Consider the following 20,167-nt stretch of genomic DNA (forward strand, 5'->3'; position numbering starts at 1 on the left):
ACTGTTTTAATTCATAAAAATTGACATTTCACTTTAACGTCAATAACTTTCTTCTCATTTAAAAATATTCAGAGTTGTAAGCTATACATCAGCATATCTAATTAATAAATCTTTTCAAAATATTAAAACCTTTTTACATACTAAAAACTACTTTTAAAACTTGAATCACAGGCAATCACAGCAGGATTGTAATTATTTCTTTTATTTTTATGTGCGCCGTCTTTGTATTTTTTTAATCCTTGAATTTTATATCTCTTCCTATATTTAAAGAAGATAGTGGTATTTAATTATACAAGCAAATAGTTTGTTTACTTTTGTATTATTTATATCATTCACAATATTGAACAACAAATTATATTATAATGGGTACTTATGAATAAAAAACTTGATGTAATTGTAAGAGACGAAATTTTGTTTAATCTATCTGTTTTAATGTGATTATATTGTAGAGTGTCATAGTTCCCATTTATAATGGGGCTAAATGGATAGACTTCTGTTTTCATAGCATTTTGAAACAAAATGCAGATGATACCCAGTTTCAATTGGAAGTGTGTGTCTGTAATGACTGTAGTACAGATGAAACATCAACATTACTGGAAAAATGGAAAGATCATTTTCAAGAAGCTGGTGTATCTCTAAAATTATTTAATAATATAAGTGAAAATCCTGGAGGAGGTTAATATCTAAACAACTGAGCATAATTTTAATGCTAATTTATTTTATTTTTCAGTTGGATTTGCTAAAAATAAAGCTGTTTCCATCAGTACTGGAAGATTTCTGTGCTTTCAGGATATAGTATGTAGTAATGTTTTTTAATTTATTAAAACAAGTCTTAACATTTCTCAATAACTAGTAACAATAATATGTTTATTAAATACTGGAGAACAAAATCTTATCTATTGTGCTTGATAAAAATATTCTGTTGAGCTAGTCTTTTGCTCAATTAACAATATTAAAATAACTTCAGAAATGATCATATAAGAAATGTGAAGCACAAATAATAAGACTTTAAGCAAATAATTTTCTTTTCAAATTTCAAGTCTTATTTGAACTCCACAGAAATTTCAACTGCTACATTATATTCTGTTTCATCGGCTATCTAGTAGTAGCTAGTATTTTATAGAAAACAGCATAAAACTCTTATGCAAATCGTAAAAGCAGTTTATTTGAATTTTAGAGGTCCTTTAGAGATTTTACACTCTCCTATAACAGCGTGTATTTATTAGATTGTATGCCATGATAAGGAATTATGTCCTGGTGTTGCACTTACAACCACTACACATATTATTAAAGGCAATTATATTGAATACCTCCTGGACTCTATTAATTGCTCTGAATTAGTATTGGAAATTTCAGCATATCTGGGGAAAGGTTTTGTTTTTGTAGCACTGATATACACATCCTGTTTAGATACAAACCCTCTTCTTTAGAATTAAACTTAATCAAATGATTTTGGATTCCAATAACTTCTCTGATATCTGTCTGATGGTAGTGGAATGTTTTACTAAGCCCCTATATTTTTTTGAATAAAATTTGATGTAGTGGCTGTTTCAATAATGGCTCATCTTTCATAGCTTTACATTAAATTCTAGTTGTTGGTTAACAACTGGGCTAATATTGGCTACACATCCAAGAACTTTCGCCTTGGTCACTGTAAAATCTAAGCACTACAGAACACATGAACTTTAATCATAAAGAATAATGTCGGATCTAAACAGGATATGGAATTAGAAGTAGATATTATTTTTAAAGCTATAAAATTGTGAAAACTCTAATGCCTCCAGTAGGATAACAACCCTGTTTTTGGGTTTTGTGTTTATATATTTTCTTAAATAGTAGTATGTGAGATGACTGTATAAATGCTTGAGCTTTCTTATTCATAAACAAAAACTTTGTGCATGATGAGATAAGTGATCCTGATGAAAAGATTATGGAAAAATTTATTTTTCTAAAAGATCATAGAGCTGATTTTGTTTTTAAAAATGATTGGTTTATTATATATAAACCAACTAAGTTAAGTTGAAACGTTCAAATATCTGTAGTTTCTATTCAAAATTTAAGCTAGATTCAATAGGGATCGTTATTCATTACAGATAGTATCAACTTTTCAAATTGACATGAAAAAAAGTTATATTAGTTTTTGCGCTGACCCCCAAACTCTAATCAGCCACTATCATAAAATATGAAGAATATTCCAAAAACTATTTTTGTTTAAGGATGATGTGATGTTACCAGGTCGAGTTCAAAAGCAGTATCAGGTTGCTGTAAATTCTTCAGATAATACAGTAAGAGTTTTTAATATCTTCTATTTAGAGCAATTAAGTGTTGTAGTTTTAGATTGTGGGTGCTCAGTTCAAACGTGAACCAGAGGATTCCACAGTTCGCTACACTAAATGGGCTAATTCTTTAAGTCAAGAACAACTGAGCGTTCAAGTATTCACATCACATGGTCCTACAGTAATAATGCCTACATGGTTTCTGTACAGAGCTCATTTTGATAAGTAAGATCTTTAATATCACACATTTGACCATAATATCAATGTTAATTTTTTAGAGTAGGAGGATTTGTGGAAAAGGGAAAAGGAACTCCAGAAGACTTAATTTTTTTCTATAAGCATCTTGATCTTGGTGGAAAAATTGTTAGAGTAGATGAGTGTTTGTTGATATACAGATTTCATTCTGACCAAGCTACTTTTTCTGTTCATCAGTAAGTCCTAAAATATGTTATGTAAACTCAAATTAAGAAATGATTAGTGTGTTAATTTGTCAATTAGACACAGGCATATGTATGATATTATTTAAGTGGTAAATTAAACAATACTAACGAGACTATCGTCACTTTAAGCGATTCAATGTTTGGATGTCCGACAAAATAGAGAATAAATAAACTCAGAGGCGTTACATACAGTTTATTTATATTTAAAACTAATTGACTAGTTTTTGGAAAACATTTATTATAAATGTTTGTTGTTTGTTTAAAGTAGTTTTCATAATATTGCAGTTATAAAAAATGACGAATTGTTTTTTAAAATATGCCTGTAACTACGAAATAAGTTTTTAACAGTTTCATGTAACACAATAAACATGATAATGAAACGTTAAAACATTGGTCCAATCAATGCTTTAATGGATCACAGATAAACATGCATAGATAGTTTTCATAAAGCATCTATGAGATGGAGAGACAAATACAGAGAAATTAAAAGCGCATGTTAATAGTGTTTCTAAGAGTCTTTTAAGCTTAATGGCTTATATTTGATGTAGTATTCGCCAAAATTAACAGTAGGTACCAAATTTAAAAATTATATATCTATATTCATTATTTATATTTTCTTAATAAACACATGTAGTGAAACATAACACTCGATGGTTAGGGAACTAAGATTCTTCCTTGGCGTGAGGGGATCCGTGTTCGAATCACACCGTGGTGAAAATTTTAGAATCTAAAAAGAAATAAATACGATGCGAAATGGATGTGGACTAAAAACCAATAATTACAAATAAAGGCTTCAAAACCTCATAGTGATTTAAATTCTATTGGTAGCTTTGATAAAATCTACAGATTTCACTTGCTCAAAATCAAATTACCTGAATAGTTTGTGGGCAACTTTTAAAAATTGAATAATAGATCGAAAATTAATCAATCTAGAAAAACTTTCAAGGAAAATATTTTTAATGGCAATTGTAGAAACCGCTGAAGAATTAAAGGTGACAGAAGAAGAACATCGTGATTAAAAAACTGCAACCAATACAAATACCTACTTAGGTAATTATTAAACTAGCAGAATATGATTTACAGTTTACTCATTTCCATAATGAACATTAAAATATATATATATTTTTGTTTAAATGTGAATGGGAAAAGCAGTAAATGTTTCACTGCTTCTTCTGCTATTTCTTTATAAACTGTTTTTATATTCACCCAAAAACTTGATAAGGAAGAGGCTTTGAAATGACGTTTTGAAGCCGAATCACATGATATTTATATTAATTAATTTTCCTGTATGTGGTCAAGCTGATGATATCTGAAACATGTGCGTTGAAAGGGTAAGCTATCCAGTTTTTATTTCTGTCGGGTTCTGGAAAATAATCCCAAAAAGAAGACTGCAAACTTTGGAGGTGCTAATCATTTCTTCATCTACTTGCGTTGGGGCAACATTTCCCCACCACAGTATTCCAAAAACACTACTAGTAGAGGAAAATGATTATAGTTTCTTAAAAAAACATTCTGATCTTAGCTCGAAAACACCCGACACGATTTTCCCACGAGACAACCAACGCATCTCAGCATGCAATAACAACAGCTTGTAAATGCTTCCCATGTCTTCACAAATCATACCGAAAATACAGGAATTTAGAGGCCTGGCATTAATGAAATTCACGGCCTGCAATATCTCGTCTAACACTTTTAATTTATGGGGTCTATTTTTAGTAGCTTATGCTTCCCTATGCATGCAACAATGGTGTCAGATAATAGATGGATTCATCATCTTCACGCGAGCCTGAAGTCCTGTTCGAGCGCCATCGGTACTAACTGCCACATAAAGTAGTTTAATATTTAAAATATTGCTTGACCTGTAGTATGCGAAGGCAGAGGCCTACTAACACAAAATCCTCAATTATTCCGTCGTTGCATTCGTAACGAACAAATTGGCGTCATTGATAATATCTGTCCTCTCATCTAATTACAATTCATAAAATCTGTTCGCTTTAACATTCAAAATCAATTGCTTTATAACATTTCCTGACATATCAACAATTCTGTTGTTCACTGTACTCTTGGATAACGGTAAAAGTTCCAATTCTGTTGAAGCTTATTCTCCCAACATAGCAGAAAGAAATCATGATTTTAGCGTATGAATTCTTCAGTAAAGGCTTACCACTTTTTGCCACTAATAAGGATACTAGGTAAGACGCCAATACAGCATTTTCGTCATTGGCCCCAGTAGCAGTCTTAATTATTGTTTTTTTGGTTCGTTCTAATTCTGAGGCTTTATCATCTCCTTATCGAGCCCGGCCTAATTGATGACATCCTACAGTCTTGAGAATAGTCTCTGTATATAGCCTAATGCTTCTGTTTTTTATCAATACCGCAGTCTTGCAAAGCCTCCGCAATAATATAAGATGTGCAACACGTTCTCTTCATTCTCTGGACAGAACCGGCAAAAGGTCTCTTCCGTCAAACTCTATTGACTCAAATGCTTTTTGAGCCTTCAGCAGTCCCATAATTTGTCCAAATTATCTTTCGCCTGTGGCTTAATAGATCTGTTCGTAAATTTGGTTGAATGTCTTTTGATAAACTCTTTAACCTACATCTATCAATGATTGCCCTTTTCTGGATGTTCGAAATTCGAAGAAAAATCCAAAGAATGGCTCCAGGTCAATTAGTGAAGTGCATGCTCTGTCTCGGGCCGGTTCATCAGCCTTCTGTCCGGTAGCACCTATTTGTCGGTAGCCAGATTAGTTTAAATCTACTTTAACTTCCAACCCGAGTAAGGACATTCAGTCACACACAAGCTTTGAGTCAACCCGTACGAAACTAGGTTTACTGACTGGTCAGTTTCCCAGACTTCTCTTTTTGGTTATAATTTGAAAATGTTTAAGTTATATATCACAATTATTCGCGTCACTGGCAATCGTAAAACGAGATCTGCTTTTATTTCTTGATAATATCTTACTTGGTATGTTCCTTGCAATACGCTTATAGGAGCCTAACCCTGCTATAGACCTGGGCTCTCCCTGCACATATACGTGCAAAAGTGGTAAGTTCAGTAGAACTTCCAGCGTGTCCGTTGGGGCAATTCTCATAGTTCCCGTACCACTCAAGCATGAAAGGTTTTGAATGCCACTAAGCAGTAAAAGTGTCCCAGACTACTGTGTTTCGTTCCACTAAGTACTGAACCATAGGTTATCATGATCCTTATTACCCTCGTGTATATCGATAGGTTAATTTTTGGATTTAACATCCATTTTTTGAAGATAATCGCATACATTTTCCAAGCGAGACTAGCAGCTTTCTGTATAACCTTTCAAATAATATGTGGATTCCACGTCGCTTCCGATCAAGAATTATACTTAAGTATTTGGTCTGAATTATAACTGTCTTACGACAATCCTAACCGCCCTGAGCACTTGTGGAAGCAGTCCTTGTAGTGCTATTCTTCTAGTAAAGAAAACGGCTGTTTTTTTTATTGATATTTTTGGTATTGAGTATTAGGCCCTCACCCTTACACCAAGGCGAAATGGAATTGCCCCGAAATTGTTTTGACATAAGGTCCTGGTCTTTGACCCCAATTGCCAGGTCGTCTGTATATTCAAGGCAGTAGAAACCTTCCATTGTATACAGAGAAATTATATATAGAATGTGCTCTTTCTTACAATCAGTCAATGGTTTTTTAGATTTTATACCAGCTTTTGAAAAGATTTAGTTAAAACATAAACTTCCAGCAAAGTTTTTAGTACACAATTTTATACCTAATTAGTTGCATTAATTGTTTATCGTTATGGTTAAATAATCCAAGGAAACTTTTGTTTGTAATAAAGAAGGTACTCTTCCATATTTCAAAATAGAGATTTTATACATGCTATAAAATACTAAATACCTTTAATCTGAGCAATTTTAACCTGTTTTTTTTTTATCTAGGGATACCATCTGGAACTTACGAGTAGATAGGTTACAAAAGGAAATTTTAAGTGACTGGCCACAGTTTACTATTTGGAATGCTGGTAAGCAAGGTAAGAAACTGTACAACTCTTTATCGAAGGAAAATCAAGCAAAAGTCGTAGCTTTCTGCGATGTAGACGGTAATAAAATTGGTAAACCTTATATACCATATAATCCTAATGATCGTAAAGGAAAGAAAAAAATGATTGAAATCGTGCATTTTAAAGATGCCCATCCACCTTTGGTTATTTGTGTAAAAATGGTAAGATGATCATTATCGGTATATGGAGAAGATGGTAGTATTCTCTTCGCGTTTAATTGTCTCTCTCGTTTAATTAAGTTTAATTTAAATTTTGTTTAATTAATAATTAGGTAATGTTTTTTATGTTAGATGCCCTTAACAAATAATTCCCCTAGATCATTAAAATGCTACCAGAAACAAAATAATGAGATTCACAGAAGATCTAACATTTTCGTTTTACAAAAAACTACATTGATGATAAATTAAATATACATGGATATAGCTGCGTCAAAATGACTAAGTAGGTACGAGGTTTGTCCTTTTAATTTTGCATATAGCCGCTTATAGGGCGCCACCAATAAAACCTTTCGACATAAATGTAACCTCAATTTTTGTTGACATAAATCGAGAGTTTCATTGCGATACAACAAGTCGTGTAGATGCAGTGAATTTTTGAAATTAGCAAGTCGGTCGAAAAATAGATCTTGTAAGAACATTTGCGAGCAATAATTTTTTACAATCCTAACAGCAATGTCTCGCTGAAATGGTTTCTGTGTTTGGGAATGAAGCATCACACCAGTCAACTATTTTCCGCTGGTATTGCAAATTTCAAAGTGGTCGCTCCAGTCTCAGCGACGAATCCAGGACAGGTCCACCCAAAACAGCAGTTTATCCTACATAAAGTACTGGATGTTACGAAGTTGGTTTCCCGTTGGATCCTTCATTTGCTCACAAAAGAGCAAAAAGCCGTTCGCGTCAATTGTTGTCGAAAAACATTGGTAAGGTTCAACAAAAGAAGTTTAAAAAACGTTTACAGTATTGTTAGTGACGATGAATCTTGGATTCACTTCTACGAACCGAAAAATAAACGCCAATCTACTGTGTGGGTATTTCACGATGAGGAAAAACCAACAAAAGTGATCCGTTCTGGAAGTGTGTAAAAGAAAATGGTCACAATTTTTGTGTCAAAATCTGGTCTGGCAACAATTACTTTAGAAGATCGAACAGCGATTATTTTTAATTGGTATATAACCGTTTGTTTACCAGAAGTTATCGCGAAACTCCGACAAAGCAACTTCTTCTTCTTAACATGCCATACACCAAAGTGCGTAGGGGACTATCTCATTACTAGAATTCTGTTCTTGGCGGCGTGACACAGCTCGCCTGTATTGTGTATTCCTGTCCATTCTTTAATATTTCTTAACCAGGATAATTGTTTGCGGCCGGTTCCTCTCCTACCTTCGATCTTCCCTTGTAGGATTAACTGTGGTATTTCATATTTTGCTCCTCTCAATATGTGCCCAAGGTAACCAATCTTGCGTTTTTTAATTAATTTAAAGAGTTGTCTTTCCACGCCGGCTCTCTTAAGGACGTCATCGTTTCGAACTCTATCCACCCAAGGTATGCTCATCATTCTTCTTAATGACCACATTTCAAATGCTTCAAGTTTGTTGATAGATGTTTTTTTTTTCAAAGTCCACGTTTCCATGCCATAAAGCAAGATGGACCATATGTAGCACTTGACCATTCTGTAGCGTATTTCGAAATGTAGGTTTTGATTACATAGGAGCGGTCTGAATTTCACAAAAGCTTGTCTTGCCATTTGTATTCGGGTTTTTATCTCTTGTTGTGGATCCGATTGGTCATTGATTGTGGTGCCAAGGTATTTAAAAGTTTTCACGCGTTTTATGCGATCGTCACCTATGCATATTATCGGGTTTTCTGGAGTGTTTCTGCTAATGACCATATATTTCGTTTTCAAAATGTTGATTTTGAGGCCATATTTTTTACCTATGCTATTCACCCTATCAAGAAATAACTGCTGATCTTCCAATTTATCAGTTATAATCACTGTGTCGTCCGCATAGCGTAGGTTGCTAATTGGTATGCCATTCACCTTAATGCCTAATTCCGTGTCTTCTAATGCTTCCGCAAATATATTTTCAACATATAAATTAAAAAGCATCGGAGAGAGTATGCAGCCTTGGCGGACACCTTTCCGGATTTCAAATTCATCCGTATATTGGTCTTGATCAATCCTCACCTTTGCCATTTGGTTCCAGTATAGATTCTGAATAATTCTGATCTCCTTCTGGTCAATGTTGGCCCTATGTAGTAGTTCCATCATGATATCATGTTTAACATTGTCAAATGCCTTCTCGTAGTCGATGAAGGTGAGGTAGACATCTTTTCGTTGATCTAAACAGTTTTGTATTAAAGTGTTCAAACATAAAATTGCCTCTCTTGTTCCTAGTCCTCCCTTAAAACCGAATTGTATTGACCCGCTAAGTTCTTCTAGTATCTTGTACATTCTTGAGTGTAATATCCTAAGGAAGAGTTTCAGCAAGTGACTCATTAAACTGATTAAGCGGTGTTCATTGCATTTTGTGGCATTAGCTGTTTTTGGGATCATCACAAAGGATGACTGCAGCCATTCTCGCGGAATGTAACCAGTATCATAAATTCTATTGAACAGCTTTACCAAGATTTCGATATTCTCCTCGTCTAGTAGTTTTATTGCTTCTATATTAATTTCATCTGGACCTGTTGCTTTATGCATCTTTGTGGTTCTAACTGCATATTCTATTTCACTTCGCATTATTGATGGCCCTGATAAGTTTTCGGAAGGAAGTTTGCGCGTTGGTTGTGTTGGTCTTTCGTCATTAAAAAGTCTTTCTGCGTATCCTTTCCACGCCATTGCTATCTCCTCTTCTGACTCTATGTATTCGTTTCTGTCGTTGCGTATTCTTGTTCTGTGGTGGCTTTTGTGTATATTCGATATTTCTTTGATCTACTTATGTAGTCCAAAACTATCTCCTTTTTCCTGCAATTGTTCTATTTCGTTGCACCTTTCCACCATCCAACAAAGCAACACACAACGGCAAATCATTCTATACCAGGATAATGCAAGTGCCTACACTGCCCAAAAGACAATAGAGTTTTTGGAGTTTCCAAACATCGAATTGTTAAACCATCTACCGTATAGTCCCGACCTAAGTCCCAACTACTTCTTCACGTTCCCAAAGATCAGGAATTCAATGCGTGGGCAGCGATTCCAGTCGCCAGAAGAAGCCATCGATGCCTTTAAAACAGCGATTTTGCAGGTGTCAACTGAAGACTGGAATAATTGTTTTACCAATTGGTTTGAATGTATGCAAAATTTTATCGATCTTGGTGGGACATATTTTGAAAAGCAATAAAGTACTTTAAGTCTATGTATTTTTGTCTATATGGCTATATGCAAACGTAAAAAGACAACCCTCGTATGTACTGAAAAATTTTAGTATCTATAGTAAAATTTATAGTCTATTGTGTACTAATCATAGCAGAAAAATCTTTTTGTAGAATAAGCAGAAGTAATTGACTGGGAGAAAATGGAAGAAGTATAGCCAGCACTGTTGTTCTTCTTAAAGTGCTCTCTTCATTTCTGAAGGTTGGCAACAATTCTGATAAATAATTTTTTATTCTTTGCGGCTCTCAGTAAGGATTGAGTATCAAGACCCGTCTAATCTCTGATGTTTTTCAACCATGAACATCTTCTCCTACCTGGACCTATCCTTCCTTCAATTTTCCCATCCATCAACAACCTCAAGTACTGATAATGTTAAGTTTTCTGTCATGGCCCCCATAAATACTGCCTCGTTAATGACATGGTCTATCCATGGTATTTTCAGGAGTCTTCTAAACACCCACATGTCGAAGACCTCCAACCTTCTCATAGCACTTAAGTTCAGTGTCCATGTCTCTGTCCCATATAAGAAAATAGAATATATGTGTGTTTTCACGAATTGATATCTAAAAATTTGTGCTAGTAAAACGGTGTTTCATTTTAGGATCTTAAGTATTCAATTCGAGCTCGGATTTAAACCTACGGGTGCATATCTTTGATTATCCATTAGCCAAGGTATTTAAACTTATTGACGTCTTCTATGAGGGTGTTATAAATTTTAATGTTAGCTGACTTGGGAATACATTGGCTTACTGCCAGTGCTTTTGTTTTACTGATGTAAATTTTAAAACCAAAGGATTCGCCTTCTGCTACTGCGTCTAGGAGTCGTTGAAGTTCTTCCGAGGTGTTCGCCAGGATGACAGTATCATCGGTATATCTTATGTTGTTGATCAGCCTTCTGTTAACTTTAATGCCTTCTGGAATGTTTTCCAGTGCGCTTTGGAACACTTCTTCAGAATAAAGGTTGAAGAGAAGAGGTGACAGAACACACCCCTGGTGCACTCCTCGTGTTATGGGGATACTGCAGGACAGGTTTTCGCCTATTTTGACTTTGTTTCCAATACAGGTTTTTAATAAAATTGATATCTTGCTGATCTAACCCTTGTCTAGTAAGTAGGTCAATGGGTTTGGTGTGTTTTACTCGGTCAAACGCCATTTCATAATCTATGAAACATATAAACATCTTTGTCTAATCTCTGCATTTTTGTAAAAGCCTCTCTTATTCCCAACCCTTGACGGAACCCGAATAGTTCATATCTTAAGTTTTGTTCGCATTTTATGTATATTCGTTGGTGAATAACTTTCAAGATAATTTTAAGAACATGGATCATTAGGCTAATTAATCTAAAATCAGAGCATTTTTGGCCCCATTCTTTTTAGATATTCCTTAAAAGAATTGAGTATTTGGGATTCCAACCAGTCTTGTGGGAGGGTTTCTGTTTCATATGCTTTGTTAACTAGTTAAATATTGTATTTATTCTGGCAGCTGTAGGCTACATTTTTTAAAACTTCAACTAAAATATATTTGTGTCCTTAGTGTTTGTAGTTTTAAACCATAATTGATCCGAAATCTAGATAAATTTTGGCGCAGTTACTTCTGGCATAATTATTTTTGTGGCATTTTTCTTCTAATACAGATGGACGAATTGAAGTTATTTCGGATTTAATTTATTAAATTCTAAAACAATGTTGTAAAAATTTCCTAATGAACGCATTTTAAATATAGTATTATGTAGTAGTCATCAGAAGTTAAATCAAATGAGAAAAAGTCAGCATTTCCGAAATCCGATATGTTGTTGCTTCTATCATTTTTAAGACATTATAAAGCAGTGAGCAGAAAATTGTTTTTAATACAACACTGTTAATATGTAAGGGCTTTTGTTGCCATTGACGTACATGTCGCTTTCAGTGTTATTTCACGGTTTTATAAACACATCAGCTGGCAGTATAAGGTGGGTGATATTTGTAGCAAGTGAGTATAATCATTGGTACAATTACTCAAGCATAAACGACTAACAAATGTCAAATTTTATTTCAGAATTCTTTTAAAAACGATTTTCGCATTGAAAATCGAAACATCAAAATAAAATAGAAAACAGAATCGTCATTACAATTGATTGTGGCTTGAGTAAAACATCATTCTGTTTTGATTTCAGTATTCACTGTTCCATATCATTTAATATTTATTCTCATCAACTAAAAGAAGCACCAGTTTGTGAACATGTATCCAGCCATTTAACTCCATTCATATATTCAACAAAAACATTCTGTTTCATCGAGGACCAGAATCCACGTGTCTGGAATACTGTCCACAATAGCACATAGAGGTCGCATGTATGGAAATACTACTAGTTGTGGGCATAAAATCCACTGACTGTAATGACAATTACCACCTTAACAATTGTTTCGATTATGATTAGATTTTGGCACAGCTTTATTAATTGGTTCTGTAGCCCTTTTTCTGCGAAGAAAAACTAGGGTAGCATTTTTTATGATATTTATCTTTGAATGGGTTTGTATTGTTAAAAAATTTAGTTATTGTCTCAATAACACTTCTTCAACAAAATTTATCTACTCTTAAAAAATATAGTTAGCCATTGAATATTAGTCAGTCATCTTTGAAATAAACATATAATCGTGGATGAATTCTAGCTGGCAGAAAAGTGGTATTACATATTTAGACAACAGAAAAAATAGAATAAGTGTTGTTTTACCTATTAGTCAACCGCTGTGTCTAGTTCCTAGATCTTATGTATTTTAAACAAACCTAGTTTTCAGCCTCCATAAAATTCTAACTGAAACATATTGTACCAAAAAAGACACTTTTATGTTGTTTTATCGAATCCAACCATTCTTATTGCTCAGAAAGTTTTTCAAAAGCATATATCATATCTACCCACTATTTTTGAAATGTTACTAGACATTTTTTAGACTAAAGCAGTAGCGCACCTAGAATTTTCCTGTGGAGGGGGGTTTTGGTTGGGCACTGAAGTTTTTTATGATGCTACCTCCATTTTGAGTCCTTAAAATTTGTGAGTAACAGTGTCGGAATAGGGCTCTGGGGGGTTTAACCTTCAAACACTCCCCCTGGGTGCTCCACTGCATTTTAAGCATACCTGAAAGTTCTACTGTTTGCTGCCAAAAATGGTTTCCAGTAAAACAACTAGATGGAATTATTTTTATATCTGAAAAGTTTGTGGCCAAGCACTGGCTAGTGGAAAACATTCTTTGTTGTAGATTTGTTTTACATACAGGTAGGTATTTAATATGTAAACGATTTGTGGTTGACTACTGGCACAGGCTGTAACTATAGGAACAACTACCCTTAATGAAGTTTTCCATGATTTTTATAAAAATTTAGCTTACGATGATGTTGTAACGGACATACATATATGCAGATAGAATAGAAGATGAAGAATTTGATTAAACCTTATGAAGTTTGTCCAGTACATGCGTTTTATTCAAAATATTTTTTTGTTGTTTTTATATTTTGTGACAAATTCATGTTAATAAACTATATTAATAAACTACGCTGTTGTTTTTCCTTACCTTTTAATATTGTTTATCTGGGATACACCTTCAGATACAATTTCATTATATTTTTTAGCAGAAAGCTATAATATCTATTATGTTGAAGGGTATATTGTGTTGATGGGAAGTAATTATTTACAGTAAAATTTTAATGTACTCTTTCTTATTAGTTAAATCAGAAACTTATATTCAAGTTTTTATAATTCTAATCCAAGAAATTAAGACCTAACTTTAGGAGCTAAAATTTGTTTTCTGTAATTCCTGGAACTTACAATGATGAACTAATATTCTTATGCATGTGCATTAGTTGATGTACATGATATATAGTTTATTATAATGTATTTTAAATGTACATATATTAACTATTTATGATATTAAGATGTGAAATTATATTGCCAACTTCTCCATATATTATTTCTATTACATATATTATTTCTAATAATGAAAAAAATTAAAATGTTACTCTTTTAGGATATGACTGGTGGAGTCTTTGAAGACAATTTGCAGTCTTTAAATCTTCAAGAAGGTCTAGAATATGTAATATTCAGTTAGACTAAAAATAATGTAGTGTCATAGACGTTGGTCAGATCTTTCAAACTTATAAAACTTCCAGTAATCACGTCTCTTTATCTCGATACCTCCTACGTAAAGTATCGTAACCAACAAATTTTGGTTTTTCACTTTTTTTCATTTTCATACTTCTAAACATGTAAACTAACGTCTGCAATAATTAAAATTTCAATATTTCTAATAGAAAGCCTCCATAATTAGAATGTAAAATGTCGTATGTTTACTTTCGTTCAAGTATACCTACAATAATTTATTCTACTACCGATATTTTACGGATGGCAAGGGGCGCACGGGGCATGATGGTGTTCCTGTAAGTAACGTCCTATAAGTAACGACAGAGTACTGGTTGAAGAAACAAGCTCATCGCTTGGCAAATTAATTTGAGCATTTTTGTTACTTCTACAGAGGAAGATAAAACTTCAGAGTGCTAAGAACCGTTTAGACTACGATTGTGATAACTACTTTTGTCCTCGGTATGAAAATGCTATACAAAAACCGCAGTCAGCCATTTCATCCACTACTGACCTACTATCAACACCCCAAGTTTTCTTCCCTGATTTCTTCATTTTCCGAATCAACTCCGAAATGTTCTAGAAAACGAAAAAATATTTCTCGAAAGGATGTACGTAACATTACGTCGACATGTTGCATCTTAGATTGATGATACGAGAAAGAGACTAAAAAATACAGGTAAATCATATAAAAGTGGTGGTACAACCATTAAAAATTTCAAACGTTCAAAAATTAGTACCGATGAAAGGATTTCCATTTTCAATAAATTTTAGAATTTAAGTAACAAAGAAAAGGAATGGGGTTTTGTAGCTTATTTAGTGCTAAAAAAAACGAAGGGTTTTTACTGATACAGTATCAAGACACAATTTTACTGTTATATATAGACTGAAAGTGCTGAGAGGTGATAAGGACGAATTTGTATCTGTTTCTAAATACTTTCTCTATAAGTGAACAGTTTGTCTACACTGCTTCAGAAAAACTAGACATTGCTAGCGGTTTGATACAAATAGACCAGCGAGGGCGCCATTATAATCATCATAAAGTGTTAACCGAAGACATTGACAAGTGTTAGTGATCACATTAAGTCCCTTCAACCCGTAGAATCTCATTATACACGAAGTAGAAGTGATAATCTTTATTTGAATAGCGATTTAAATTTCCATCGCTTATTTGATTTATACAAGGAATGGTTTGACGAACATTTGGACCCCTCTATAGCTAATATCTACTGAAAGGCAATATCGTGATATTGTTAACGAACATTTTGAATTGTGTTTTTACCTTCCCCAAAAAGGACCTGTGTGATAAATACCACATTTATAAAAACACATCTAATCCAACATTGCTTGCTTGAAACACAGATTTATGAATCACATGTGCATAGTTAAAATCTCTGGCATGAAAGAAAGTCCTTTGATAAAAACGAAGCTAAAACTTCTAAAGGAAAAATATTAACAGCTACATTAGATTTTTACAAAATACTTAAAATGCTCCATACTGCAATTTAAGTATTCTTTATTATAAACGTAAACTAGTAATATTCAACTTCACTGTTTTCAATGTCGTGGATAAAGAAGGTATTTGCTTCATGTGGCATGAAGTGCAGGGCAAAAGGGCCGCTAATGAAGCATTTACCGGTTTAATAAAATTTATTTTAAAACATAGAACCTAGGCATAAATGAATTTATATTTTGGTCGGATAATTGTTTGGGTCAAAACCGCAATTGCATAGTTTATGTCATGTATTTGTATGCCGCGTCCACTTTAAAAGGATCTATTCATCATTGATTTTTAGAAGTTGGGCACACTCAGAATGAGGGTGATAGTGTTTATGCTTTAATAGAAAGATCCGCCAAAAACAAACTTATTTACACTCCACATGAGTGGTACGGTTGGCTAAAAAAGACAGTAAACTATAGATAGTGAAAGAAATGCAATACACTAACTTCTCAAGTTTTAAATTGTTGTTGCAAGGAAATTTGATCAAAAGCAACAATGGACATAAAGTACAATGAAACAACATAAAAGAAGTTTTTGTGAATCCTAAAGATCCCAATAAATTGTACTATAAATATGATACAGCTAGTAATGATTATTATGTTCTATTGGAAACAAAAAGTATTAGGCGGCAATGTTCAATTCTTCTACATCAGTTAAACCATTGTACCAAAGTAACCTTCTTCTTCCTAAAGTAAAAAAAAACAATTTGATGAATATGTTTAACTCTCAAATTATTCCTAGTAGCCATCATGGATTCTTTACAAATCTCCCATCGGTGAATGTAAGGGATAATGATTGCAATTCTGATTTTGATCTCACTTAGTTTAGAAAATAATTAGTTGATTTACAGAAAGATATTCCTAAAATTATTATTATCTTTTTTTATTTTGCATTAATATTTCTTTTACTTATTAAGTATTATTTTTTGGCCATTCAAAAATGAGTCTGTTAATTTTATGTTACCCATAAATATTATTAAGAGTTGATACTTTTGCGTTTACATACTAATAACTTTCAAAAATTATAAATAGTTACCGACTGCACAATTTCTTAAATCATGAAAGTTATTAATTTATATTGTATTTTTATTTTTTTGTTACTAGAAGGTTTTTATGTTTTCTTAAAATTTATTTAACGCATAGAATAATGTTTTAATTAAAAATATTATATTATCTACTACTTACAAAAATGATTTACCATTTTTTACAAAGAAGAATGTAGTATCTATGACATACGTCAAATAGTTTTGTATAGTGTCCAACATAATAAATAAATTCCAAAACGAAATAATGTTAATTAAAGTACTACATAGAATTATTACCCATCTATTTCGTATTTAATATTCAAATTTTCAAATATATTGGTTGTTCCCTCACTAAACAATCGTCAATAAACAATAAGCTAACCTTTGAACAGCTGTACTGTAAAGTTGACCAAATGCACTTACAATACTTACATAGGAGGTGTCAATCTGTCCAGTAATTTCTTCCTTATTTAAACCTATTATATCATAATAACAGTTTTATGATCATAGTTGGGCTTTTGAAAGCAAAATGTATGTAGGTCAAACTCATCAAACCACTGCTTTGTTAGAAGTTCTGTAAATAATGAAATATCTATTTTTTTTTAAATGTTTTCTTTATTATATTTTCTGATATTAAAATTATATAAACGTACATATTTATGATGTTGAAAGACTAGACTTTACAGTTATTAAATAGGTGTGAAATCTGTTTGTATGTGTATAAATTAGTTAGCAGCTCTATCAGTTGTTTTAAAATTAATATATATGTATATTTTTTATCTAGATGTTAAAAAAGCATGTGTAAAAAAATCAAATTGAGAATGATGGTTGAGAGGAAAGTTGAAAAATAAAATTTATATTTACAATATTGTGTATAATTATCATCTTTATAAACCTATTATTTAAGAGTAGTAGCTAAGAACTGAACAAATAATTTAGGTATTTTATCAGGATCAGGTGCATGCATTTTGGAATAAGTAATGTATTGTCTTCTAGAGTTCATTATCTGCTGTATACTCATATTAGATATATCAATGTTTAAATCATCGAATCCAGTCACAGTAATAACACCATTATTTCCATTTTTCTTCTCTTTTACTAACTCATCTACAATTTTTTTTGTTACTTGATCTAAATCATATAAAAAGTTGGTAGATTTCAGAGGAGGATTCTGGGTAGACATATTTGGTTTTGGAGCCTTTTTCTTAAATAAGCTAGCATAAATGTTGTCTAAATCCAAATCTTGATTAGGGAAAATGGTGAATAAAGGAGCATCCCATCTGTTATTACCATTAGGATCTTCATACCTCATAACAAGGGCATCAAAGGTTTCTCTATTGTACTTTTCAATGTCACTTGTTCGGTTTTCATTAAATTGCCAAGCCTCTTCTCGATTTATTTCAGTGTGAACTGTACACTGAGTACATTTATTTGCTTTGGTTCCACAGAAAAGTTCATATCTATATCCTTTTATATAATTCAAGGCATCCAAAATTACAATATTATTAGCGGACACTAATTTTAACACTTCAGATTTCAAAAGTCCTCTGATATGCTTTTCTTTGTCTTTATCATCATAAAAGGAGTTCTTTTCAAAACCAGCATTCACAATATGGTCTAATTCACTAATAATGCGAACCTCTTTACCTTGTTCTTCAAAGAATTTTCGTAATTCTTGACTTCTTGTAGTTTTACCACTGCTGGGAACACCTGTAATTACTATTAAAGGCATTTTTTTCTTATTTTAATTCTTCATAAACTAAAAATTATAAACAAATATTAAGGTTAGGATTAGACCAGAGACAATTCTTCTTTTTGTGTTTTTTGTTTGAATTTGACAACGATCATATGAAATTGAAGAAGAAACCGGTGATAGCAGATGCCATAGGCGTAGAGCTTTTTGACCCAGGAATAGTAAAGGTGAACGAACGTTATATTATCATATTATACGAATAAATTTTCTTTGACCAGACTTTTTCTAAACAAACTTTTGGTATTTATGATGTTTTCTTCATGTTTAGTTCGAGATTCCGGTGGTGTATTATTTTCAAAATAAATTCCAGGCTATATCACATAAAATCTATTTTATGATAAGGTACCTACCTATATTATAACTTTGCGCATTGGTAATAATATAGCCTTCTTTTCAATTTTTCTGCCTTACGTGTAAAGCTAAAGCACTTACGAATTGGCAATACCTCTTATTAATTGATACGTGGACGATAAGTTGAGCATAAAACATCTGATAGCTGCATTGGCCAGCAATTTATGAGATGAGCATATCATAAGAAAATCATACAGTCTTGATTATGAAGCGTTTCAATAGTTTTCCGACTTTGAACATGGTTGAACTACAAGCGGCCTAGGTAGCTCAAAAGTAAACTTTAGCAATGCAATTTCTCATGTAAGTGGCTCTATATATATGTATATATATATATATATATATATATATATATATATATATATATATATATATATATATATATATATATATATATATATATATATATATATACAAAGAATGCAGTTTATTAGGGCTGCAGTCAGTAGGTTTGGCCGGGATGTTAAAGAAACACTCTTTTGACTTTTGGTCGAGCTTTCGGAATTCCTTTATTCCTTCTTCAAGACACTGTAATTAGAAGAAAGTGTAAATATTTACAACATATCTCAAAATGTCATTACAACTTACTAGTCGTTGAGATTATCTATGTAAAGCTACGACACTCAACATTAAAAACACACATATAAAATATAACATTTAAAATAATGGACAAAACACATTTTAAATCATATTATTTCCAAACATCATCATATTATTTCCATTAATATAATAGCAAGAACTCCTAATTACCTTTTAAACCACACTATGTTTGTTTTGTTTTTTTTTTCTGTTCTCTATGGATCAGTCAAAACACACCATTAAAAGATGTCACAAGAGGAATTTTAACTATTCAACTAAATTTTAAAATGTGTTTTGTCCATTATTTTAAATGTTATATTTTATATGTGTGTTTTTAATGTTGAGTGTCGTAGCTTTACATAGATAATCTCAACGATTAGTAAGTTGTAATGACATTTTGAGATATGTTGTAAATATTTACACTTTCTTCTAATTACAGTGTCTTGAAGAAGGAATAAAGGAATTCCGAAAGCTCGACCAAAAGTCAAAAGAGTGTTTCTTTAACATCCCGGCCAAACCTACTGACTGCAGCCCTAATAAACTGCATTCTTTGTTTATATCGACAGTCAATAATATCCAGTATTTCTTGTATATATATATATATATATATATATATATATATATATATATCATCATTCAATCTTCACTTATCCACTGCTGGACATAGATCTCCCTCATAATTTTCCATCTATTTCGATCTTGTGCCTCTTGCATCC

The 20,167-nt window shown here is 32.4% G+C and overlaps 2 protein-coding genes across 2 annotated transcripts; one reads left to right on the top strand and one right to left on the bottom strand.

The window, feature by feature from the left end:
- The first annotated feature begins 128 nt into the window (after positions 1-128).
- On the top strand, positions 129-17,637 carry LOC140437115 (queuosine-tRNA galactosyltransferase-like). Its single transcript, XM_072526443.1, has 8 exons — positions 129-396; positions 450-675; positions 731-795; positions 2,217-2,285; positions 2,338-2,501; positions 2,555-2,707; positions 6,644-6,926; positions 14,137-17,637. Exons 1-8 carry the CDS (start codon positions 373-375, stop codon positions 14,215-14,217), a joined length of 1,065 nt encoding a protein of 354 aa, XP_072382544.1. The 5' UTR covers positions 129-372; the 3' UTR covers positions 14,218-17,637.
- Positions 17,612-18,583, bottom strand: LOC140437116 (protein KTI12 homolog). Its single transcript, XM_072526444.1, has one exon. The coding sequence runs from the start codon at positions 18,501-18,503 to the stop codon at positions 17,670-17,672; it is 834 nt and encodes a 277-aa protein (XP_072382545.1). The 5' UTR covers positions 18,504-18,583; the 3' UTR covers positions 17,612-17,669.
- Positions 18,584-20,167: the final 1,584 nt, after the last annotated feature.

The sequence above is a fragment of the Diabrotica undecimpunctata genome, chromosome 3 (genome assembly GCF_040954645.1).
Source record: "Diabrotica undecimpunctata isolate CICGRU chromosome 3, icDiaUnde3, whole genome shotgun sequence".
Lineage (NCBI taxonomy): Eukaryota > Metazoa > Arthropoda > Insecta > Coleoptera > Chrysomelidae > Diabrotica > Diabrotica undecimpunctata.

What these genes read in the sequence shown, in the direction of transcription:
- LOC140437115 (XM_072526443.1), top strand. Translation starts at nt 373, where the DNA reads ATGAATAAAAAACTTGATGTAATT. An exon ending in TAAATTCTTCAGATAATACA is followed by an intron (nt 2,286 to 2,337) that starts GTAAGAGTTTTT and finishes TTGTAGTTTTAG; the next exon opens with ATTGTGGGTGCTCAGTTCAA. An exon ending in TACAGAGCTCATTTTGATAA is followed by an intron (nt 2,502 to 2,554) that starts GTAAGATCTTTA and finishes TTAATTTTTTAG; the next exon opens with AGTAGGAGGATTTGTGGAAA.
- LOC140437116 (XM_072526444.1), bottom strand. Translation starts at nt 18,503, where the DNA reads ATGCCTTTAATAGTAATTACAGGTGTTCCCAGCAGTGGTAAAACTACA.